Source organism: Prunus avium, chromosome 7, assembly GCF_965620075.1.
Source record: "Prunus avium chromosome 7, drPruAviu1.hap1.1, whole genome shotgun sequence".
NCBI lineage: Eukaryota > Viridiplantae > Streptophyta > Magnoliopsida > Rosales > Rosaceae > Prunus > Prunus avium.
This window is the reverse complement of record NC_142290.1, coordinates 38,571,293-38,595,467: the sequence shown is the minus strand read 5'-3', so window position 1 is coordinate 38,595,467 and position 24,175 is coordinate 38,571,293. Positions and strand designations below refer to the sequence as shown.

The 24,175-nt window shown below is 37.7% G+C and overlaps 4 protein-coding genes and 1 long non-coding RNA gene across 14 annotated transcripts; 2 read left to right on the top strand and 3 right to left on the bottom strand.

The window, feature by feature from the left end:
* Positions 1–284: 284 nt before the first annotated feature.
* Positions 285–4,889, bottom strand: LOC110756850 (AP2/ERF and B3 domain-containing transcription factor At1g50680-like). Of its 4 annotated transcripts, none has more exons than XM_088255871.1 (4): positions 4,616–4,889; positions 3,384–4,479; positions 3,108–3,151; positions 285–1,770 (listed from the first exon to the last, which is right to left on the bottom strand). In XM_088255871.1, the coding sequence occupies exons 2-4, from the start codon at positions 3,418–3,420 to the stop codon at positions 649–651; spliced, it is 1,203 nt and encodes a 400-aa protein (XP_088111997.1). In that variant the 5' UTR covers positions 3,421–4,479; positions 4,616–4,889; the 3' UTR covers positions 285–648. The 4 variants fall into 4 exon arrangements, with proteins under 4 accessions (XP_088111997.1, XP_021814015.1, XP_088111998.1 ...); XM_021958323.2 differs by lacking the exon at positions 4,616–4,889 and having other exon boundaries at positions 3,384–3,550; positions 3,713–4,194; XM_088255872.1 differs by lacking the exon at positions 4,616–4,889 and having other exon boundaries at positions 286–1,770; positions 3,108–3,188; positions 3,301–4,194.
* LOC148293426 (uncharacterized) lies at positions 4,615–5,875 on the top strand. Its single transcript, XR_015836998.1, has 3 exons — positions 4,615–4,745; positions 4,942–5,016; positions 5,156–5,875. It is a non-coding gene; the product is annotated as an uncharacterized LOC148293426 (long non-coding RNA).
* A 1,006-nt stretch (positions 5,876–6,881) lies between these two features.
* On the top strand, positions 6,882–11,127 carry LOC110756954 (Cytochrome c oxidase, subunit Vib family protein). Of its 5 annotated transcripts, none has more exons than XM_021958459.2 (5): positions 6,882–7,109; positions 7,231–7,368; positions 7,514–7,589; positions 9,725–9,792; positions 10,784–11,127. In XM_021958459.2, exons 1-4 carry the CDS (start codon positions 7,026–7,028, stop codon positions 9,754–9,756), a joined length of 330 nt encoding a protein of 109 aa, XP_021814151.1. In that variant the 5' UTR covers positions 6,882–7,025; the 3' UTR covers positions 9,757–9,792; positions 10,784–11,127. The 5 variants fall into 5 exon arrangements, with proteins under 5 accessions (XP_021814151.1, XP_021814150.1, XP_088100950.1 ...); XM_021958458.2 differs by having other exon boundaries at positions 10,614–11,127; XM_088244824.1 differs by having other exon boundaries at positions 9,725–9,793; positions 10,777–11,127.
* Positions 11,128–11,958: 831 nt separating this feature from the next.
* Positions 11,959–16,028, bottom strand: LOC110756861 (bHLH transcription factor RHL1). Of its 3 annotated transcripts, XM_021958337.2 has the most exons (7): positions 15,039–16,024; positions 14,756–14,863; positions 14,490–14,651; positions 14,339–14,404; positions 13,597–13,662; positions 13,318–13,386; positions 11,959–12,800 (listed from the first exon to the last, which is right to left on the bottom strand). In XM_021958337.2, the coding sequence occupies exons 1-7, from the start codon at positions 15,639–15,641 to the stop codon at positions 12,387–12,389; spliced, it is 1,488 nt and encodes a 495-aa protein (XP_021814029.1). In that variant the 5' UTR covers positions 15,642–16,024; the 3' UTR covers positions 11,959–12,386. The 3 variants fall into 3 exon arrangements, with proteins under 3 accessions (XP_021814029.1, XP_088100310.1, XP_088100311.1); XM_088244184.1 differs by lacking the exon at positions 14,756–14,863 and having other exon boundaries at positions 15,039–16,026; XM_088244185.1 differs by lacking the exons at positions 13,318–13,386; positions 13,597–13,662 and having other exon boundaries at positions 15,039–16,028.
* A 2,366-nt stretch (positions 16,029–18,394) lies between these two features.
* ALDH11A3 (aldehyde dehydrogenase 11A3) lies at positions 18,395–22,143 on the bottom strand. Its single transcript, XM_021958349.2, has 9 exons — positions 21,796–22,143; positions 21,478–21,671; positions 21,257–21,385; positions 20,466–20,585; positions 20,033–20,169; positions 19,784–19,939; positions 19,260–19,638; positions 18,993–19,109; positions 18,395–18,852 (listed from the first exon to the last, which is right to left on the bottom strand). The coding sequence occupies exons 1-9, from the start codon at positions 21,938–21,940 to the stop codon at positions 18,739–18,741; spliced, it is 1,491 nt and encodes a 496-aa protein (XP_021814041.1). The 5' UTR covers positions 21,941–22,143; the 3' UTR covers positions 18,395–18,738.
* Positions 22,144–24,175: the final 2,032 nt, after the last annotated feature.

Here is a 24,175-nt window from a genome sequence, read left to right as displayed (position 1 = left end):
ATTTTTAGCGATTTTAAGTGATTTAATAAAGAAGCACATAGAAATTGCTTTTGCTCATAATCACTTTAAGTGATTATGTGGAGAATCACATCAAAAGTGGTTCTCTCCATGAGTGATTCTGACCTATCTAGAATCACTCCCAAATGAGCCATTTCTAGGCCCATGTTTCACTGTTTGCTTGCAAAACCTACTTGCAACTCACAATATCTAAGAGAGCCGCAAGGCATACGAACGAAACAGCAACTGCATCCAATTCAAATTAATACACATGCCTGAAATACAAAGTCGCTTTCTTTCAGAATCAGAACGAAAAAGAACGCCAACACAACACAACTGAAACTGTACAAAGGGCACCAAAGACGGCTCAAAAATTACTGTAACTCAGCCCTAGCTAGCCGCAGGCAATCATCATCCATCCTTCCAAAAAAATATCAGACAGACAGACAGATGCGAACATAAGCATGCATAATGTTATAGTAAAAATTTAAAGTTCCATGACATCAATATCAATTAACAATTGATCAGTTAGCTTGATCTCACATCCTTAAATTTCAAAGGATGCATGTTTAGTATACCAGATGAGAACCTACTTAACCCTATTCCCTGCAAAAGCTCAAACAAAAACTTCTGAACCATTTGAAGGGTGAACTATACTATGATCGAATGCGAAGAAAGCACATCGACATCACTGATTTCCACTCCAAAGAGCCTGAAACATTTCTTCTGATCTGCCAGGAGGATTCCATCTTCATCTTCATGAATATTTGGGCTTACAGCTTCAACTTTAAACTTATAATCCAAATCCATCATGCCTCCATCATTCCTAACACCATCATATTGGTAACTATTAGCATTATTCTCAACCAAACAGCTCACATCATTGTTTCGACCACCATCCTTTTTAACTTGAATCATGCAGAATGAGTGAGGCTGTTCCTTATAATTACCGTCCCCTGATTGCTTGTACTGGCATTGCAAGAATCTGATAGTGTCTTTGGCCTGCAAATCGTGTGTCCTAACAAACCTACTCCAACCCTTGGTGAATACAAAACTCTTGCTGCTCTTCCAAAAACAGAACCGGAATGTCCATGACCTCATCATCCTATCATAAAACGTCAGCTGGCTGGAGCAACTCTCCACCTTTCCTCTTATGGCTTCAGAAACAGTGGGAAAGTAGGTACACGCATACTTACTTGGTATCACAAGTCTATTGAGCTTACCCACATCGCTTGGCGTCAGCTCTTTTTGGAAAAGAAAGTCTTCCAACAGCTCTCCCTTTCCGTTGCTGCTTTGTACCCTAGCTAAGCTGCCAAATTGAACATCAGCCCCCACACTCTCAATTCCAGACCGGCTTCTTCGAAATTCCAAGAACTTGGTCTGGTAGGAACCATCCTTGATCATGATGAGCACAACTTCTGTGGCGTACTGATTCTGAAAGTGCTGCTCTTCAAAGGTGGTTTCTGTCCAAGGAAAGTTGCGATGGCAGTCTCTACCCCTAAGCTTGAGTGCAGCACTGTCATAACCCATGGCTGCATCAATCTCAGAATTGAAAGTGCCAAGCCAAACCCTTTCGTGATTAGCATATATTTGGGCACCCCAATGCCCGTTTGGCTGCTCAACAACTCCTTTGAACTTCTTAGACACACGCTTACAAGCACCATCTGTTGAGTCATTAGCAGCCAGGCTTGAATCTGATACTCCTCCTACAGTATTCATTTTCATCCCACTGTTTGAAACAGCGCTTGACATGCCCTCTTCCATAATATGCTTCTGCAGTCAAATAGGAACTTTATGTAATTCAACCAAATCAAGATATATAAATAAATAATTAAAATAAAAGTAGATATTCTACAACATGAAGAATATCAACTAATATACATATATAACAGGATACAAAAAAATGTCTTCTCAAGGCAGCCAATTATTATTCAGATGGTAAGATGGAAATATCTACTACAACTGTACGGAAGATAAGGTCACGCAGATGCTAAGATGCATGATATAACGAACAGTTTAGCATGCTAAGTCAAAAGTTAAACAATGATACTGATGCACTACTTTTCCAAATTCAAGACCAATCAACTAGCATTCTATTGTGATTAGGGTTATACACTATTTTAAACTTTTCAGGGTTATAATCCATTTATCCCATTCTCTTCCTAATTTCTCAACTCTCCTCATCATCATAAAACCCAAAAATATATATCAGACCACCATTTAGTTATCACCAATCAAGGCCAATTGAAAGAGTACCACTTGTTCCAAAAATTGTCTTTATGCCAAGTAACTTAAGGGATTTTGGTGGGTCTCAAACCTAAGATAGGCCTTGAGGAAAGGTGAAATCGACCACGACCACGACCACTCCAAAGACATAAAACTCATATGAAGCAAGACCAATATTGTGATACGAAACACACATACATGGAAAGCATCCTTCCAACGCAGCCAACCTAAAACCCAAAAGAGAGAATAACTAAAACGAAATTCTATCATTTTTATTTGTTACAAAAATTAAAGCCTTTCTATTTTCTTCTTGCTTTTATTGCATCAGCAAGATCACGTATTGAATGAGCATCTCCTTATTCAATTTCTGAAACAGATTAGCAGATCTTGTGACTTTCATCTTAAATACATTATCAGTTTAAAGATATAAGAACAGTACCTGCAAATTTATTTTATGTAGAATAGTATTGAGTAGAAACAAGTATATAATGGTAAAGAAGAGATGGTTAATGTTCCTTCATAACAAGCCGAGAAAAAGGCATGTCATGCTTACTAATCCGTAATCAATTTCTGAAACCGACAATGACTCAAAGTTCACTACCAAATCAACTTCTCATGTTCCGATAATAATAAAAATTGAAAAACTAGGAAGAAAAAAAGAGAGATCATCATCATCTACTAGTAACCAGGCCGTGCTGCAAACTAAAGGAAAATTTCTCCACCCCATCCCCCCAAAACCAAGGAGAAAAAGAAAAGGGGATTTACAACCAAAAAACTTAAAAGAAGAGCATTAAACGAAGCCATAAAAACAGAAGGCAACAGTGATAGAAAAAAAATCAATAAACTCAGAGTATCATGAATATTAAGGAGATTACAACCGTTACCTTGTTGATTAACCTGCTGCAAATAAATGGAAGCAGCAAATAATCTGTTGCCCTTGAAGCCAAAACAACAATAAGTACTTCCTATCAAAGTAAAAAAATTAAAACCAACAACATATATGTATAGGAGTAGTGTAAAGAAGAATCAAAAACTCTATTTGGGCCAGCTTATACAACTGAAACCCTAAATATTCACCTTGTTACCGAAGCAAAGATCTTACGAAAAAGGGCAATAAAATCCGAATCCAGGAAAATCTGGTAATTGAATAAAGAAGTGACCTGAATAAGGAAATTTCTTCAACTTTGAAAGTGTCATTAATGACACAAGAAAAGTTGAGATCTGGCCAGATGGGGAAACAATGAATTCTCTCCATTTTTGGCACCGCGCTGATGAGTGAACCACAAGGGTTTATGTTTCCTCTTTTGAAACCGAGCTTCCACCGCCGCTTTGAGAGACGGACGAAAACCAGAAATATACACAACAACAAAATCGCCATATAAATATACATTAAAGAAATTATTAGACCCGAAAAAGAAAATCAAATCGGCAAAAATTACCATAAATATATATACGAAAGAATTTATGGTCTGGGTTTTTGAGAAAGTACCCTTTTGAAGTCGTAGATAATAGTTTCTCTCCAGGGTTCAGAAGGCACCGTTGGAAAAGAAAATCACAGCGAAATATGCCCTGACATTTATCAATTTTTGTATTTAAAACAAAAGATAAAATTCAATAAAAAAATTATCAGACATATATCGGGTTGCATTGCATGGTCTAAAGAGACAGTGGGGGGGAAGAAGAATAAGAAAGAAGAAGAGGAAGGGTTTTGATTTTTGATATTATTCATAATACGTGAGTGAGGCATGAACAATGAACAATGAACCTGGGTTTCCGTTAAAATATGAACAGTAGTAGATAGAGTGGATAGGGAGGAGGAATTAGTTCATTAGTTTGAAGTTTGATTAGCAAAGGACAATCAAAAGTCACGCTAATTTCAAACTCCATCATTACATCTTATCATAATAATCATGATAATGGTACATAAGATAATTATTAGGATTAAATATATTTATTATTATAATGTGAGAGGGAAACAAAAGAAAAATACGGTCTGGATGTCTCATGATATTGTTATTGTGTTATCTATTGTAATACATGAATATATATTTTTATTTCCAAAAATATATTCTTTTTTTTATTCCTCAAAAAAATATAATTTTAAAAATTAAAAAAAAACATATGTAGGTGCGTGTGAGTTTCCTTTCCTTTCATTATTGTCGCTTTTTGTATGGTAGTCCCTTCACCATATCATCTTGCAAAAGATAAAAGAGGTACCCTAAATTGATTCAAGGGTACGAAGGAGGGGCTCTTTGCCTGGGAAAATGAATGAAATATAAATATAAATAAAAAGCAGACAGACGATGAGAGAGAGGCATAATACATATAAATGAAATGAAATTCGATTCTGTTATCTTCTTGAAAGAAAGAAAGAAAGAAAGAAGGAGTAGACCTGGAAGAAGGTGGAAGGGGAATAAGATGGGCGAGAGGGTGGAGGAAGAAGATAGACGCAGAGAAGAGAAGGACAAATGAATGAAAATGGAGGGCTGACAGAAAGAGAAGTGAGCACGCAACACGCAAAGGTATAGCTTTATACAATTGCCTGAGTGTGCTCACTCTCTTCTGTCAGTCATTCTACTGTCTCATCACCTCTTCCTGCTCTCTCTCTCTCTCTCTGCTACATAGCTTCTTCTTAGGCAGGAGGGGTCTTCCATGGCCGATCTTATGATCTTTTTTTCTTTGGTCGAAGGTCTTATGATCTTTATACGGTCTTTGCAGGTGTGTATGGTGTGCCAACGACTGTACTTTTGCCAGCACAAAAAGGCAAAAGAAAGGCTGAAAGTGACAGTACTGGTAATAATATTAAATTATATAAAGAATAATGCTACTTCACTATATTTGTATACCACATTTTATACTACATTATATTTGTATACCACATTTTATACTACATTATGTGGTAGATGAGGTGGACAACCGTATATGTATGTAGGAGGAGAGTCTCTAGAGAAACAAAGACAGAGATAGAGATAGAGATAGAGATAGAGACAGAGACAGACAAAGACAGAGTAAGACAGATGATGGAGGATCTAGTACCAATTCCAAATTAAACTAACGCACGACGACCAACAAGAGTTAGAGGTCAGAAATCCATTTCCACTGCTTTCCTAGTTAAACCCAATTTACCACGTTTACATTTTTTTTTTTTTGGTCTGAATCGCGAGGTGGTTCTGGATGGGCCCCAATTATGGGTGGCACTTTTAAGCCTTAACCACAATCCAGACTAATCCCCGCTCACACCGGATCGGCCCGTAAGGGCTAAAGTGCTGGCCGAAGTGGTGACTTCATACGAGAGCAGGGATCGAACCCTTGACCTCTCTTAAGGAATGAGAGTGCCGAACCACTCACACCAACCACCTTGGTTTACCATGTTTACATTTTTCATTCATATGCTTTCCCTTTTTCTTTCTTTTTTTTTCCCCTCAAATTTCTGTTTGTTTCTCTTTCTGGTTTATATGTTAATTTTCTTTTATGGATAAATTATGGCATGGCTATCAAAATAATTACATTTTTTTTCTTATTTTGTATATACTAACACATGGATCATGATGGGTGTTTGAATGATTTCAATTTCTTACTTTTCATGCATTGACTTATACATAAGTAATAAAAAATATTATATGAGTTCTACGTTAAAATGTGTGATCAAATATCCTCAAAATGTTTAAGGAGTAGTTGATGTGATTCTAATTTCTTATTTCGTAATTACTAAGTTTCACGAATTCATGACTTCCCTTTTTCTAATAATAAGTAGACATACCTTAAGGATTTAGAGTTGGATATCTACATTGAGTGGTGGTTGGTTGTGGGTTTCATACATTAACATCTAAAGTCACATCCATTCTAACTATGGGTGCAAGTTGAATTGGAAATTCCGATTTCGACTGATTCCAATTTGGAAATTTATGATTTTAGCAAGTCTAAATCAATTCTGGTATTCAAAAGTTTCGACAAATTACTGTTTGAGTTTTTTCATATGAATTTTCAATGTATAGCCAATTTTAACCTTTCAAACCCTTGGATATGTTTTAAATGTTCAACTATTTTGTAACATTTTCCAAAAAAATTCCGAAATATGTAATTTTCGAAAATTCCAAGTTTTCCAAATCGGAATCGATGTTGAAATTCCAAAATTGTTTGGAACGAAATTGGGAAATAATTTTCATTATGATATATATTTTTTTAATTGGAATCCTTGATTCCGATCCGATATGTTAACTTCAAAAACCAACTCCTACCTATGCGAAAAAACTTACATGTAATGAGGATAACATTGTTTTGCTATTTCCGACCAATAATACAATGATATGTGGAAAAATTATCTTACATGTCATTGCACTATTGATCAAAAATAGCAAAAACTGTCCTCGTTACATGAGAGTTTCTCTCCTATTTCTGACTTCACCCTAATTCTGATATTAAAACAACTTATTTGATCACGTGATGTGTAAGAGCCAAGAAAAAAACTTTTTCTACAATTCCTTCCAGTTTCTCCCACTCGGCAGTCCTCTCTCTCTCTCTCTTAAAAAAATCTTTTCAATATTTGATCATTATTAAGAAATATTTATAGGGTTGAATTTTAATAATTTACAATCAATCAGGCTTTTATACAAAGATAAGAGAGGCCCGCTTGGTGGGTTGGACTGGACCAACCCCATTCAGTCTTGTTCGTACATACAAACCCAAACCCAAACGCAAACTCCCCTTTCGCACTCCGTTTGTTGCATTGCAGTCACCGATTTCACAGCAATTCAACAAAACCAGAGGTTTGTTTTCCTTGCTTTCGAATTCGAATCGAAGCCATGGCCACGGAAGCTTACGCGGCACGAAACCCGGATGAGATTCACACTGACGTACTCTCTAGTTCCAGACAAGCTTGCTATAAGGTCCTATTTTATTTTCTCTCTATCCGTTATTTTTTTGTTTGTTTTGTTTTTTGTAAATGTAAATGTGCATGCTGTGGATTGAAATTGGGGTTATAATCTGCAATTGTGTGTATTTGAAAAGGCTCGAGACGCTTTCTATGCGTGTTTGGAGAAAGAATCGGACAAAAAACAGACTGAAATCGCGTCCAAGGGGCTGTTGTACCCAGCTGAGTGCAAAGCTTCGAGGGAGGAGTTTGTCAATCACTGCCGTGCTTCTTGGGTAAAATCCTCATTCTCAAGTCTCAATCTCCATTTTACCTTTTTGGGTTTCTTGGACCATAATTAATGTAGTTATAGTTTTAGTTTTAGTTTCTTGGGTTTATTTATTTGTTTGTTTCTAATCGCGGGGGTTTTTGATGGTGTAGGTTAAGCATTTTGATGCTCTTTACTGCAAGAACAAGAGTCTGAAGAGGCTTTTGGATGATAAAGATTCGAGGAGAGGTCCGTTGTCACTTCCACAGCCTTACACTTTCAAGCCTACCACCAGTAGTTAAACTTTTGGTTTTGATGGGTTAGCTTAAAATGTTGTTGCTCGTATTGGCTTTGGTGATTTGTAGTTGTACAGGCTTCAGCAATAGCGAGATATAGAATTAATTGCCTAAAGCTTACTTCTGATGGTTAAAGATTTCATATAAAGGAAAACTGTAGTATCACTTTCTGATCTTATTTTCATGGATGGAATGTCGATGCTTTAAGATTACTATATACATTTGCACTTTTGTTTTATCACAATACTGCTATGATTCTATGCATTAATTTTGACTCCTTGCTGTTATGTTATAACTATACTAGGAATACTTGGGTGGGAGTAGGATTGCTTTTAACATTAAAACTTAGAAAAACGGATTTACGAGAAACTCTTGTAAAAAATAATCGAAGTGAATGGAACCTTTATCGATTTTGGCAGGGGTATAAGGCTTGACTTGGCCCCTGAAGACAGAAGGAATCATCCTGCTGAGTTACTGAGTGCTTCCTTAGTCAGTGGGAGAGATCTATAATGGTTTTAAGGCTTGCAGAGGTGGTACAATGTTAGAAAGTTGTGAGTCTTTTGGTGTGTATTTATGCTTGCTTGAATAAGAAGCACTGGAAAAGAAATCTGTCTATCTGACAAGATGTTTCTGGTAAAATTTGATTGTATTAATCTGAAGGCTCACGCTAGTTGTTATATATCTCCTATTGTTCATAAGTTTGATGGTCTTGACACACCTAAGACATCTAGGCAATTGCAAGAATGAAGTGTTGTCAATGCCATTGTTCTGATTCCAAGCTAGTCATGGACCTGGTGGTAAAGCTTTGGGGAGTTGGTTTATATATGTGTTGCTGTAGCCTATAAGACTGTATGCATCTTTGCGAAATTGTTTTCTCCTTGGTATATGCTTTCGAAGTAGACTCTAGGTAAAATTGTTCAACTATTCCAAATGATCGAAACAAGCTAAGGTGGAAAATGATCTCTTATCCAGCTACCTTCGTTGCTAGATAAAATTGCTTGGCGTTTGTCTTGTGGACATTGTATATTTTGGTTTGCATACTGAAGAATTGAGATAGATAGCTCATAATCAGGTGTTGTGACGTGTATAGATGCTCTACAGATATAGTTGAAAGAGTTGAGGAGGGTATTAGCTTTTGATATTGATAGTGAGATGCTGGGAGCTCGTTTGAACTATTTTGGAGGAAAGAGGAAAGGGGTGGTGTTGGGGTACTGCGCGATCATGGCAGTGTTTTGGGTTGTCTGGGTAGAGAGAAATAGAAGAACTTTCGAGAATAAATTAGAACGATAGTGCTCAGTTATGGGACAGAATCAGAATCAGACAGTGTTTTGGGTTGTTTTCTTCTTTGCAATAAAATTTCGTCTCTTTTCAAAAAAAAAAAATTATATATATATATATATATATATTAGATATGACCAGTTGAGCTTGAGAGGTTAAAAATTTCTGTTTTCTCCTGCCAAATCTGAAGCTTATTTACGTTAACTTTTGTTATGGAAGTTCTGATATGAGTTCACACTGTGAGGCACCATTTTTCACAATCCATTGAACTGACTTTCACACTGTGAATTAGCTGTCTATATGTTATGGCATTTTCTCAGAATGTACCCTAAAACTTAGTGTGATGATGAAGAAGACAACCGAATAGGAGCTGACAGCTGAAGAGAAATTTACTGCACGATGGATTCAAACTAACCCAGTTTGACTTGAATGCTGGGTAATTTGACCACCTTTTTCTCTAGGGATCACATTAGAAAACCAGCTAGCTATAAAGGAAGAAGAACCCACAACTCATATTAACGACTATCAACCGCATAACCAAACCAATTAGACAGTTTTGTTAACTTGTTCAACTAGTCAAATTGATCGGTTGGGTGTGGAATTAGATTGCATTTCTAGCTAATGGTTGGACAGATTTAAATATTGTATCATCAGGGTTTCATTTCATGTCTGTCTTTTAAGTTGTTTTATTATTTTTTCTGAAGTAGTTAGGTCTTTGCCTTGCCTTCATTGCATGTACATGTATCTTATGCACTGCAATCGCATTTCTGTGGAAACATCAATCAAATGAAACTTTGTATCGTGAGACAGGAGGAAGGTACGGAGAAAGGGAAAGAGTTTGAGTTTGTCTTGAAAAGGAACCACTAAAACTTGTCCAAGTAAGTACTTTGGAAAATGCAGCAACAATTTTCAATGTCATTTCTTTCTGATTTGCATACTGCTTTATTTTAATTAATGAACACCCCTGTGTTGTTGTTACCCAAGTCTGAACTAGCACTCTCAAAAATATATATTGCAATCTCTTTGACTGGCATACTTTTAGTGGATGGAGTTATGGGCAGGAATAAAATAAGGGAATAATAGTATTTAGTATTGGAGGGTCAATGTGTGAATGATGAAGTGACATTAAGTAGTGGATTGCATGTCTCTTAATACTCTCCATCCATCATCCATGATCCATGTGCATCATTCAATTTCATATTTGAGGAGATCTCGGAAGAAGATCAAACCTTCAAATCAATTGTGCCTCTCTCATTATCATATGAATCAATATCTTAAAGGGATTCAAACTTGATGCTGCTCATGTTGTGTTATATATCAGTTTTGTTCATAAGTTAGGTTTCTCTTAAATATGTCACCAAACTCTACTCATTATTTAAATAAAGTATTAGAATGTTTTTTTTTTCTTTCCTTTCTGCCTAGAGCTTCTTAGTACTTGTTCTAGCAGCAATCCTTTCATTTTCTTATTATGGCTTCTTATGTGTCATCTCAACTAGCACCAAGTATGTCTTTCGGATCTGCTTTTGTTTGTTATGGATTTCTTTCTTTTCTTTTCAATACACCCGATATTATCTTAATCAATTAAACTACAAGTCTGATGTAGATTAAAAGCGAATATAATTCACTGCCTTGCTATGTTTCCAAGGTCGATTTAAATCTATTCATGTGAGTGGCCCTTTTTTTATTTTATTTTTTTCAGGGAATAAATATATAGAAAGCGTTATCAGAGATGTGCCCCATTGGGCTGATGAACGGTTTTTTCTTTTAGTTTATTATTATGATTATTGAATGAGAACAAAAAAGTTAAAAATTAAACTTCACAATGACATTTTAATCTGAGATTATGAGTTCTTTGTTACATGGTTGGAGAGCTGGATGAACGTAGGCCTTACGTCAGGTATATGTTTGGTTACTGTGGGAGGGAAGCGCGTGTCACTCGCTCTGAGAAAGCTGGTGGTGTGGGATCCACCCAGACGACAACAATGGCAATACGGCGTCGTGTTATTCGCACGCTTTGAATCATCAGCGCACAGAAAGTTAGCCTAGCACTCGTGTGGGATCATCTATACCGGAAGATGATCTCCTCAACTAATTTGATTTTATCATATATATACTTGTCAAAGAAGATATTATTGTTCAAAAGAAAAGTCACTATTAGTTTTTGTTGATTTATTCATTTTTAACTAATTATACGTAAGCACGTTTAAGGACCCCCCCCCCCTCTCTCTCTCTCTCTCTCTCTCTCTCTCTCTCTCTCTTTGAGAGGTGATTAGTGATTAGTGATTAGTGATTAGTGATTAGTGATTATTGAGTTTGAATAACATGATTAAGCAAGCATTGGTTTGGGTTAAAATCCGAGTCTAAGTTAGTAGGTTGCCTAACCTTCATGGACGGAGCGATTTAGGGTAACCAAATATGTATGTATATATATGTTCCATTCCATTTGACCCAACTTATGTATAGAATGATTATTCACTTTTTAAGGGAAACACAACAAAAGGTACTTAGGTTATTTGCTTGCTTCAACTTGAACCTAACATCCAAGAGACTACTAACTTTACTCTTATTTTATTATGTTTATGACCAACAAACACTTAAACTAAACAAAATTAAGAGTTCACGGATGGTTTGGTTTGTTCTTTCTCAGCTACCTATAATAAACAAACAAAACAAATTTTGGCATTGCGTTGTCATTTTTTCCTACAACAAGTCTTTGGTCTTACCGTCTTACCGTCTCACCAAGTGAAGTGACAATTCATCAAATAATAATAATAATACTTAGCGCCTTGTTGAAAACTATAATAAGACACTCAGTTGACCAAAAATATAATCCACGTTGCAATAGTACTTATACACTGTCATACTCCCAAGTCCAAAGCACATAGACAAAACCAAGCCACAAAACAAACTTTAACAAACAAAAACAAAACCCAAAAGCAAAAGTCACCACCGAAGCTTAGCTCAGCCAGCTACTCCTTTTATTTAGATAATAGACACCTTTTTTATCCTTAATAATTCCCTCATTGTTATTAAAATTCTAATCATTTCATAATAACATGATTGTGATTTTCAAGATAAACATGCTCGCATTAGTAGTACTAGTACAATCAGCAGGCAGCCAACCAACTTGCAATATTAAACAAATTAAAATACCATGAAAAAACAACAAGATAATATTAAAGTAAAATTAAAATAGAGAAACCCCAAAACCCCTTTTAGCAAAAGAAAAAGGATTTTATCATTTATGGGGGATCATCATCTGGTTCTGGTGGTGTGTGAGTTAGCTTTACCCAAAGTCTACGCAAATACGGCGTCGTCGTGAGGCCTTATTTTCGTAGACTTTAGATTAGACGGCCTTGGAGGAGAGTCCCACGTCACTATGTGTTTTCATTTGTCGCCTTAAAAAGTAAAAACCAAAGCCAATAGGGTCGGTCACTCTCAGTCGCCGACACTTGACGACATCGCTCGTCGTTCAGGGCTTGGAGACGGAGGTCGCGTCTTTAACGGAACCGTCGACCCCACCGTTACCCATCGTGGCTGACTGGACGGTCAACACGGACATGCTGGGTGAGGAGGGCACTTCGCCACCGTTGGATGCCATGACCGCATTATTATTATTGTTGTTGTTGTTGTTGTGGATGAGGGGGTTCCTGGTGTGACACGTGGCAGTGGAGATGGCGGTTGCCAAGGAAATGGGCATGAGGCATAGACCCTTGCCCTGGAGGTACTGCATGGCGGATCCCATGTCTTCCTCCATGAGCTTGGCAACTTGGTGCTCCGTGACCGTCATGCTGTTGTCGTTAGATGAGGAGGCCGTTTGGTTGCCGTTAGAACTCCGGCCGCGGGTCCCGCCATTGGCACTGGCCTGGATACAATCACCGCCTCCCTACAGAAACGACCAAAAAATTAAACAATTATTTTTTGAGTGTGAAAGGGAAAGGATACAAATTATACAATACAAAGCCAATTCTCTCTCTTTCTCTCTTTCTCTCTTTCTCTCTTTCTCTCTTTCTCTGTCTGTAGGTTTGAAAAGTGAGAGGGAGAGAGCGAGGTGGAATCTGAGAAAGCGGGCACGCGTGCTGCTTTTGTTTTGTCGTTTTGTAGTGATGGAAAGTTTGGGGCTTTGAGTTTTTCAGTTGGCTGGCTGGGTAATGGGTAATGGGTAATGGATAATGGATAATGGGTACTTTCCTTTTCCTTTGGGTAGGTGAAATCAGGGAAATGTGAATGGTGGATTGGTTCTTCTTTTTCATCAACAACAAAAACACCACCACCTAAGCAGATTTTCCATTCTCTTTCTTCTTTTATGTGGAAAGCAAAGCATCATATGTTTATGTTATGTACATGGGTCCAGTCCAATTACCAATTGCTATGATAAAAAGGGTTTCTTCATTTTAATTTACCTCGGAGGACACATCAGCAACAAGAGGAGCAACAGCAGCTGCACCGCCCAACCTGCTCATGCTCAGAACCTACAGGTTGCGTAAACATAACAAATTCACACCCAATTCCCAAAACCCAAAACCCAAAACCCAAAACATACTTTACTTAGAAATCCTTTATTTCATTATCATTATCTAATCCAGCAAACAATGTCAACTAGGGAATCTTTCTTTTGGCTTTAATTAAGAAATAATGAACTCAGCTCCAGATAGGAAAGGATAAAAAAGAAAAAACATAACCTTGACTTGGAGCTGGAGGAATTTTACATAATCGATTATCTCATCCAGCATTGAAGCTTTGTCTGTCTGTCATTCCAAAACCCACATCAGATCAATTTCATTACATTATTATTGCATCCTAGAATCTCAAATCTTTTTTTTTTTTTATATATATATAAAATATAAAAATATGCTAAACTTATTTAGTTGCGGTCCAGTAAGTATGGCTTGCTACTAATACAATATAACACCATTAAATAATATTACTCTTTTTCTTTGGTCAAAATTATACAAGAATGCAACTATAACTAACTATGCCTAACCCATTCGCCCTCAAGTTCGTGCCGGACTAGGGCTCGGGACCAACTTTCCCTTTTTTTATTTCTTTTCTTCAGCTTCGTTTTCAAATACGCACGGAAGGATGATTCAATATTTTTCCTCTTCTTGTTTTTGTTTTTAAAGAAAAAAGAAAACAAAGAAGAAAACAAAGGTGCTACTGGAACATGACTTTGTGATGCAATCCCTTCCCTATTATATGCGTGACACGTGTCTACTGTGATGCCTCCTCTCTCCTCCCCTTCTCTCCCCACAGGCCACAGGAAGAAAAATGAGTATAAATCTGACTGGAGCGTCAGTTTACAGAACCGGAGGTGTCCCACTGGGGAAATGGGAACTCAACAGCTTCAACAAATATTTAATTAAAGGAATATTGATACTGACCCATAAATAACTAAACTATTCATTTGAAAAGTAATTAATTTACCTTGTTGGCATTCGGAACCAGCTCCTGCAAAGCCTTCATTCTCTCTGCGATTCTCTCTCTCCGTAACTGCAACAGCACCACCCCATATGTTTCACTCAGATCACAATAAATTAAATTACAAACAAACCAAGAAAGAAACAACCCAACGTACTCTTTCAGCGATGCTGTGTGGGTCAGTGGCTTGCCCTCTCCTCGCCCTGACTCTGGGTCTGGGTTGTGCGGGTGCACCCCCGCCCCCACCCGAGCCACTCGCCGGACCTTGGTTCATCGCCGCCCCTGGACCTCCATAGTTCTGTGCCTGCAGCGAGCCTCCCTGTATCATTGAGGAGAAAATCAATCTACTAATCACTGCCACAGAAGCCAATAGATCATAATCATTATTGAATAAATAGAAGAAAATAGAGCGGGAGGGCAGGCCTGAGGTTGGTGAAAATGCTGATTGGGAGACTGAGTAGTAGCCCCCCCATGCAGTGATCCAGAGAACCCATTGAACAGGGCTTGAACAGAAGAAGCCCCCTCACCTCCCTGTACAAATTATTATAATATAATATTATCGCCACCCCAGCAGTTCGAACTATTTTTTTTCTTCTTTCTAATTTACATTTATGCCATCGGTGTTGATTGGCGAATTCAGATTATATACAGGAAGGAAACGAGAGCAGAGGCGATAATTAATTAAGTAAGTTTGACAAAAACTCACCATAGGATTGGGAGATTTAAAGGAGGAGGAACCCTCGACGACGTCGTTGTTGGAGCGGTCAAAGTCTCCGTTGCCCAAAGACAAGGCCATGGGAACGAAGCTAGAGTCGGCGGACGTTGATCTCGACATCATGAGCTGGTGCTGGAGCATCATGGCGGCGGCAGCAGCGGCGGAGGCGGAAGCGGATTTGGAGGCACCGGCTCCAGCGCTGATCTGCTGGCTGCGGAACTTGGTGGCGAGGTTGGCGGAGTCATCGTAAGTGAAGACGACATTGTCGGAGTTGGAGGGCGGCGTGTCGTCGGCCCAGGAGCAGGAGGAGGGGCCGAGGTTGGAGAGCATTTGCTCGAGGAAGTCGTCGTGGGAAGCGGAGTCGAAGTGAGCGGGGGAGGGGGAAGGAATTTGAGGATGCATCTGAGAGTGGGAGTTGTGGAGGTGTGGCCTTGAATGAGAATGGGAGTGAGAGTGAGAGTGAGATTGTTGTTGAGGAGGTTGAGGTTGAAGTTGAAGGTGGTGGTGGTGGTGGTCTTGGAGAGAGAGTTGGGAAGAAGGTGAAGAGTTTAAGAGAGAGTTCATATCTTGCATTTCTTTGCTGCAAGGCTGCATATGTATATATATATATATATATAATTATATATATATGATTATATTAATGAAGATAGAGAGATAAATGATTGGGGATTTGGGAAGTCAAATTAGAGGAAGAGGAAGATGAATTAAAAAATTGGGGGGTTTTAGGGTGGAATTATTGGAGGGGGAGGAGAGAAAGGAGAAAGCATTTGAGAATGGCGAATTCGGGTTGGTGTGTTTGGATGATGAGAATTGAGAAGAAAAGAAAAACCCTGGGCTTCCGTTTGGAGGGGGAGAGAGAGAGAGATTAAATAGAAAAAGTAGAAGAGTTTGTCTTTGTTTGTGTTGTTTGGGAGTGATTGTTGTGAATCGTTCGTGACTCTGTCTGTGTGTGGGGGTGGGTGGGCCTTTTGGCTTTTTGGGCTTTGGCATTTGCTCAGACTCAGACACACTGGTGGGAGACTCGACTAGTATATGTATATCTCAGACTACCACATCAATTGTGTCGCCTTCTCTTCTTTCGTTTTTTCTCTTTTTTTTTCAATTTTTTTTTATAGCTTTTTCTGCTATTTCTACTTTTAAAAACAAAATACAAAAAATTTATTACGCAGAAAATAATGGTTAAAAGTTTGATTTTTTATTTTTTCAATAAAGTATAGCTCAATTGGTTGAGCAACATGTTACCGAGTTACCCTAGTTGGAAGAAGTCTTGTCTTAGTAGGAAATAAGTAACATTTGTTAGGGTTTGCCTTTGCCATTCTTGTCATTCATGTCAAGTTCAACATAGTGAATCGTATGGAGGAAAACTAAATAAAATGAATCCATAACTTCATTTGTAATTCAAAGTGAGTTGGGCTTCAAGTTGTATATTTGTTTTCACTATCTTGTTATTTTCGTTTATATTTTTTAGATTTTCTATATTGCAAGAACCTACTTTAAAGATGCGTTCTTCATGTTTGTATTCTGGGTAATAAATCTTTACTGTTTCTCCAAAAAATAAAAACTTAATAGCTCATCAAATAATGTGAGAGATGAGATTTTCCATACGCATTTAATAGTGAATACCTTGGAGTCACACTCACACACAATAAAAAAGAAAAGAAAAAAAAGAGCAGAAACATAACTGTATAAATCCCAATATGACGTGTTCAAGATTCACATCAGAATTCAAAACAAGGACAATGTGCAAAGAAAGATTACCCAATGGAAATTGGAATGGTTACATATTTTTATTTTATTAAAATAATTGGGATTTGGAATTTCAACCACTAAAATTAAAAACTAATGCTAAAGCTTTGTTTGCTGAAAGCACGACCAGTGGATTCTAGTGTTGAAGAGGGAGATCTAAAGCAGTGATATGCTGAAATTGAGCAGCGCTGTGATTTGTCGTGGGTTCTCTCATCTTTAGTTGTTGTTAATTTGACCCCATATTCATTGTATGTTGCATATTCAATCCCTGCCCCCTGCTAAAGGAATCCCAATAAATAAATTGATTATGTGGTTCAAAAATAAATAAGCATGATTTGTTCCCCACTTCACCATAATTAACAAGACATTATTTGTTCGTTTTTTGTAATGGAGAATGAATTACTTGATTCACAGAAAGACTTGACATTTCAAATGCTCCTCCTAATTTGTCCTACAAATCCCAATTGCACAAGGCCAAAAGAAAAGATGTAGGTATATGTCCTTGTCCTGCTCCAATCACATCCCCACTTTTCTTCAGCTGAGATAGCCTGTCTTTACACCTCACCTCACACATAATCTCTCAACCCAATCCCTAAACCAAATCATTAAACATGATTATCTTCCTGCCAAGCCCAATATTAATAACTAACCACTTTATTGCTCTTTGGGCTTAACTAATCCCTTACTTAATTATCATGGTGTCATACAGATACTTCCAGAAAAACAAAAACATAAAGTTTGAGACCAATGCAAAAGCATGTATCTTTTTTCCCTCTATGTCTATATGCTAAATTATATTCCAACTCCCTTCTATCAATCACTCAAATCACCCCCAAACGGAATTCTAAGCCAACTTTGATTTGATCTGGTAGATAATTAGGAATTCGATTTGGCATCTCAAATTTCAAATGCAATCTTCATTATTATTCACTCTTCTTTTTTTTTTCTTTTTTTTCTTTTTTTTTTTGGGGGGTGGGGGGAGAGACTGACTGTGCATGGTTGGTTTATTATGATGCAGCGCAGGCAGCATTGGTTGGATTGAAGCTTGTCTGTTTCCAGGTTGCATACATGCCTATCTGTTTCTAATTAACCCAGGAACAAGGTGAGAAAGAGGCTTCAGATCAGTTTTCAACTCATGCATGCATTCATTCATGGCCACCTCTGACCTCTTGAATATATTTATATATTCAAGTCAACTTGAGGAACTTGTACTTAAAATATTTGAAGTCTTTAGATGTCTCATGTCTAATTAAACAACAAGAACATGAATGAGCATATTCCACCCCTAGGAAGAGGGGAAGTGGGGAAGGGGGTTAGTAGGCATGCATTTCATCTTTTGGTTAATCAACTACCAAAATGTCTATGTCTAATCTAAGCATGCATTTCATTAACCAATCACAATGGGCCTAAGTGCTTTTCCATCCAGATTTACTTACCAGATAGCATTTCAAATTAGTTAGTTTTGTATCAGTGAAAATGACAGAGATAAGTTTATGAATTAGGATATAATTGTTTAGCTAATCAAATGCTTAACACAGCTACGCACGAGCATTGACTTGTCATTAAGGACAAGGCTTAAGGCAGCCTCAAGGCACCACGCAAGAATCAAAACACCATTTTTATAGCTAAGATAAGATATGTAATGATGCTGAATTATCAAACTACAAAGTAGTGCAAGTCCCTCAGATCTTATTAACAAAGCTTCCAAATTCATGGGCTAATAACATAAGCTAATTGGTACACAAGAGAAGCCTAAGTTCTTGCAAGTGCTAAATAAACATCTGGTAACACATGATGCAGATGCAGCCCCATTATTCTCCTTTCTCAACTTCATTTGCTGAACTAGTCACATTTCTTATAGTCTGCAGCCTAAAATTCCACTCAACATTTTACTAATCTGCTCCCATATTTAGTAGCTGTTGCGACTATCAATTCTTTATCAACACTAACCCATGCTGTAAGAAGGTGTTGGCAAGTTGATCACAGTCGTCTTGATCTTGGTCATCATGTTGATGCTGTTGGTGATTCCTTGTGACCCAATTCCACTGTCCTTTATACCCTGTCAATACATCATTCATAATAAGTATTCACCAAGATGGTGGTCTTTTCTTGTAAGGAAATGGTGGTATTTTCTTGGAAGGAAATGGTGGCCGTCAAATAAAGTAAACTAATTAATTTTCTGGAATTTTAAAGATTCACCTGAAACGGAAAATGATCCGGTCCACGAGCAGGTGCAGAGTTTATTTGAACCGTTCCCGTCTCCATTGCATCACCAATCAAAATGGCCTTGTTGATGTCCTTTGTGAACACACAGCCCTGCATTTTACCCATGTCATGTGTGTGTCAATATTTTATTGGGAAGAGAGAGGTTAACTGTATACTTCAACTGTGGCAGAAGAAATCATCATTTTTGTTACGGCATAGGACATCAGGGTATGCAAGTGGAGATACCGAAAGAAATGTTACCTGGAGTCCAAAATTGCTGGCATTGCAATGGTGGATTCCTTCTTCTACAGAAGTAATCCTAATAACTGGCAAAACTGGACCAAATGGCTCTTCCCATGCAATTCTCATATCAGGCCTGACGTTATCTAATAACAAAGGCCAGATAAGGTTGCCATCTCTCTTGTACTCCTGGCAAAATGTTGCTCCTTTCTGTTTTGCATCCACAACTAACCCTTCGATAAAATTCGCTGATGATTCTGAAACAACTGGAGTGATATCAGAGTTCTCCTCTGGTGGTCCAACAGTTAGTTTTGCCACCCTTTTGTTCACTTTCTCGACAAGGGCATCAGCAACAGATTCCATCACCAAGACAACCTTAACAGCGGTACACCTTTGACCACTGTTACAAATGTGAGTACCAAGCGAGTCAGAAAGAAATCTCATTAGTTGAGTACTATAGATTGCACCAGAAAGAATTAGACTATGTAATTGCTACTCTGGTGGTGCCTTATACAAGCATAAGATACATAATTAATTTCCTTCACCTGTAAGAAAAGCCTCCCTTTATAATGTTTGCTGCCACCAAATCTAGGTCGGCATCTTCAAGCACAATGCAGGCATCTTTACCCCCCAACTCCATCTGAAGAGGGATCATGCCTGCCTTTTTTGAAATTGCAATACCAGTATCACCACCAGTGAAGCTGAGAAACCGGGATTCATCAGTAAGTAACGATATATCAAGACAAAGGAAGGGGAGTCTATTGCAGCATCAAAAGAAAATAATCTGGGATTACCTTATACAATTCACTCCAGGATGCATGGTAAGGAAGTCGCCGATCTCAGATCCTTTCCCAGTGACACAACTAATAAGGCCTTTGGGAAAACCAGCCAAGTGAAAGCAATGAACCATATGGAGGCAAGAAACAGCACCCTAGAAGAAATTTAGGGGTATGATTCAGTCTTTCAGATCATGAAACAATATTTTCATCGAGTGTTTTAGACACAGTTTTTTAATGCTGTTCTGTACTTAAAAATACATTTTTGCAGGAATTTACATCGTTCGAAAATAAAGGCCAGCTTCCTCCTTTCTGGTTTTTCATCATACTACTACTGAGAAGTTATGTGTGTGATCAAGAAGGATTGGCGAATTACTCAGTCTCAAACACAATGTCCAATGATCAAGTAATAACCGCTGGACCAAAGTGTAATTCCATAGACTGGCAATACCTGAGTTGGAGGCTTCAGCACAAGGGAGTTTCCAGCAATGAGTGCAGGAGCAATTTTTGAGACAGCAAGGTTGACAGGATAGTTAAATGGTGGAATGGCTAAAACCACACCAAGTGGAATCTGCAATCAAAATACAGTTGCATTCAATAAAACTTATCATAAATAAGGATAATGATGAGACCTTTCAAAATTATATCAATTTGAATAAAGAGTAGACGGTTAAGGTAGACGTGCGTTGTGATAATTAGCAGGGTGAGAGTGGATAAAGATAGCAATTACAGTTTGTAGAATTCATGACAACATGGCCAAAGAAATTGAGAAAAAGTAGCTGCAACTGCTGAGAATTAAAGCAAATAATAGAAGTATGGTGGTTGGCGAAGGAAACAAAAGGGAGAAAAATCCCATAGATGGTTTCAGAAGACAGTGTGTGTGTTAGTTTCTCACCTCTTCAATCTGTCACAAGTATCAGACGAAACGTGACACAAACAGATAATATATTAATATAGCATGACGGATAGCAGCTCCTTTTCAAAAGATGAGAATTAGTTTAATGAGTTCTGAGCTCAGGCCTACTGAGAATTATTTATAGCAGACAGTTGGAAGTTACAGACACCAACAATTTCTGGTGGAAATTTGTTTTAGGCTGACATCATCTTTCCTTTTTTTCCATAGGCTTAATGCTTACATCATCAAATCAAGCTTTTCATGCATATTTCCAGGACAAACTCATGAATTCAACAGTAAAAGGAGAAACTAACAAGAATAAGTAGTTGAATTGAAAGTAAAGATACCTTGGAAGTGAGGCAGTACTTTGTTCTGTCATTTCCAGGAAAACTATCAGACACCAAGAACTTCCCTTCTCCCAGAATCCTAACCCCTTCTTCAGCACAGTAAGACACCAAATCCCCAGACCTCACAACCTTCATAAAACCCAAGATTCCCATATCAATTTCATGGAAAATCAAACAGAAACGCATTTAGTTTGTGTGCAAAAACAGAACAAGTTATACACCTCTGTAACTGCATCTTTAGCAGGTTTAGCAATTTCTTTAACAAGGGATTCCGCAATTGGAGCTTTGTGCTCTTTCAGGATAGAAGCAGCTTTATGAAGAAGCTCAGCTCGCTTCCAGAGTGGAGTCTTTGCCCACGACTTCTGTGCAATTTTCGCAGTTTCCATAACCTTGTTGACCTCTTCTTGTGTACAAGCTGTGACAACCAAACAAAGGGTAGTTGTAATTTTGTAAAACGAAACAGAGAAAACAGAGCAACCATGCAAAATTAAAAACCAAGACATGAACATGATGATTAATCAAAGATGACAGATGATCACCTTGAACCTTGTAGTGAACCTTTCTTGTAGTTGGGTTGATGATGGGAACGAGTTTACCAGAAGATGATTTCTTCCACTCTCCATCAGCGTAGTACTTGTAAGCCTCTCCATCCAATATCTCTGAAAACAATCCAGTACCAGCCATGGCTGACAAAGGTTAGAGCTCAAACGACAAAGAACCAACTCAAGAATTGCTCAACTTGAGCGTATGACAGCCTCTTTTTGGACTGTGCAAGGCAGCAAAAGAGAGGCGTATGTGGAGCAGTGGAAGATGAGGGAGTGAGGGAGTGTGTGGGTGATAAGTAGTTTGGTTTTGGGGTTGTGGTTTGGTGGGATTTGTGAGGGTGTTTATATAAGGGGAAGGTGAGCCACGCTTTGTCCAGTGAAATGGGACAGAGGAGGAAGTCGGTTAGGTGGTTCAAAGGTTGACAAGTAAGCTTTTACTGCCTGCACATCTTCCTTTATGGCAACGCTCTGTTTTTTTAATATCAGACGGTTAAAAAAAGACTCAAAATTTTAGTTAGCCTCGTGCTGTCCGCGACTTATTGCATATATACAAACTCAAACAAATTGAAACTTTAGAACACTTTTAAGCCACACAATCATTTTTCCCTTACGATTTTTCACCAAAATGGCTAGACTTTTAGGTTACCTATTATTTAAACCGATACACGTCTAAAGTTTTAGTACAGCTTTTGGGGAGCTCCTATAAAAGTTTCACAGCCACCATCCTCCTTGTTAAATAAGGAGGAGATTTTGAGTTTGATTTTCACTGATGAAGCAAAGCGTGTTTGAATTTGTAATTTTAAGAAAATGAAAGACAAGGAAGAGCTGTTGCATCTACTTCGAAATGCACGCATGCATGAAGTTGTTTGTTTGCAACTTGTAAAAAATTATCTATGCATTTATAACGCAGATGAGTAGGAGCTTAAAGGCTACCTGAGTTGGCTTTGCATGAGCTAATTCGAAGGACACTGTGGTTGGCCATATATGAAGTAGGTACACCACGGTTGCCACCTACCTATATGAGTTAAAATTATGAAAGGGAAAAATAAAATTAAACATGAAGAAATTGATTAGATCGCTTCATATAACAAAACAAAAGAAAAATTAGAATGTATATATATATTCTCTCATCCGGATGTCCGCACGTTATTATTTTCGTACTGATGCCATTATAAACAGGGAAAAAGCAGGAAAGGGTAGTAGAAGCGTCTGCACGATAATAACGTCCGAACGTTTGTATATATATATGTGCATGCATGAAGCTTGCACTCTTTCAGATTTCTAAATTTAACCAACCAGGTATTACTATTACATATTCACTGAATAATCCATGATTATAGCCATAATGACGAAGGAGGGCCAAATAAAGCAAAGCTAGAGAGAGAGAGAAGTAGAAGAGAATGAGAGTGTAAAGAGTAAAACCTGCTGCTGATTAAGACTGAAATGAAGTAAGCCTTTTGAATCTAAAGCATGAAAACTGCAGAAAAGCTGGGACATTCTATTATTCTTGAATGCTCCAAACTTAAAGCATGTCTTGAAACCGAAAAATAAGAAGTAAAAATAAAAAAAATGAAAAAAAATGAAAGGTTGTCTTTGGCTTAAGATTAGGTGTAGTAAGCTAACTGCAACCTAAATGATCGGCGTTGGTGGATATATGTATAACTTGGTAAACTACAACTTGTTGGATGGACGTGTTTTACGGAGAGCTCAAATTGGCCTCAACTGAACCACCAACTCCCTGGTTTCTGGAGGATCGATATTCACAATCAGGGACGCACCTTTAGTTCGGCAAGCCTGGGCTATAGCCCAGGTGGCTTCTTTTTTCCAGCCAAAAAAATAAAATTCTAGCTCATCCAGGGACGGACCTTTAGTTTGGCAAACCTGGGCTATAGCCCGGTGGCTTCTTTTTACCAGCCAAAAAAATAAAATCCTAGCTCACCCAATTTAAATAGCCTAGCCTCATCTAGTTCTTTAGCATGTAGTCAATAAAAAGAGAGAGAATTAGGTTTATGAAGTTTATGAGGATTTTTTTGGAATTTATGAAGTATCAATTAGGATTTGCAATTGGGGCATCAATTTCAGTTTATGAATTATGAATTATCAAATAGGATTTGTAATTGATTTTATTGTTCTTGCTGTATTTATTTTTATTATCAATGAATCACATAGTATTATTGAGTTTTCTATCTACTTACTACTTATTACTTTCAGTTTATGAATTATGAATTATCAAATAGGATTTGTAATTGATTTTATTGTTCTTGCTGTATTTATTTTTATTATCAATGAATCACATAGTATTATTGAGTTTTCTATCTACTTACTACTTATTACTTAAAATTAGGCCATTCCATTTTAAAATCCTGGGCCGTCG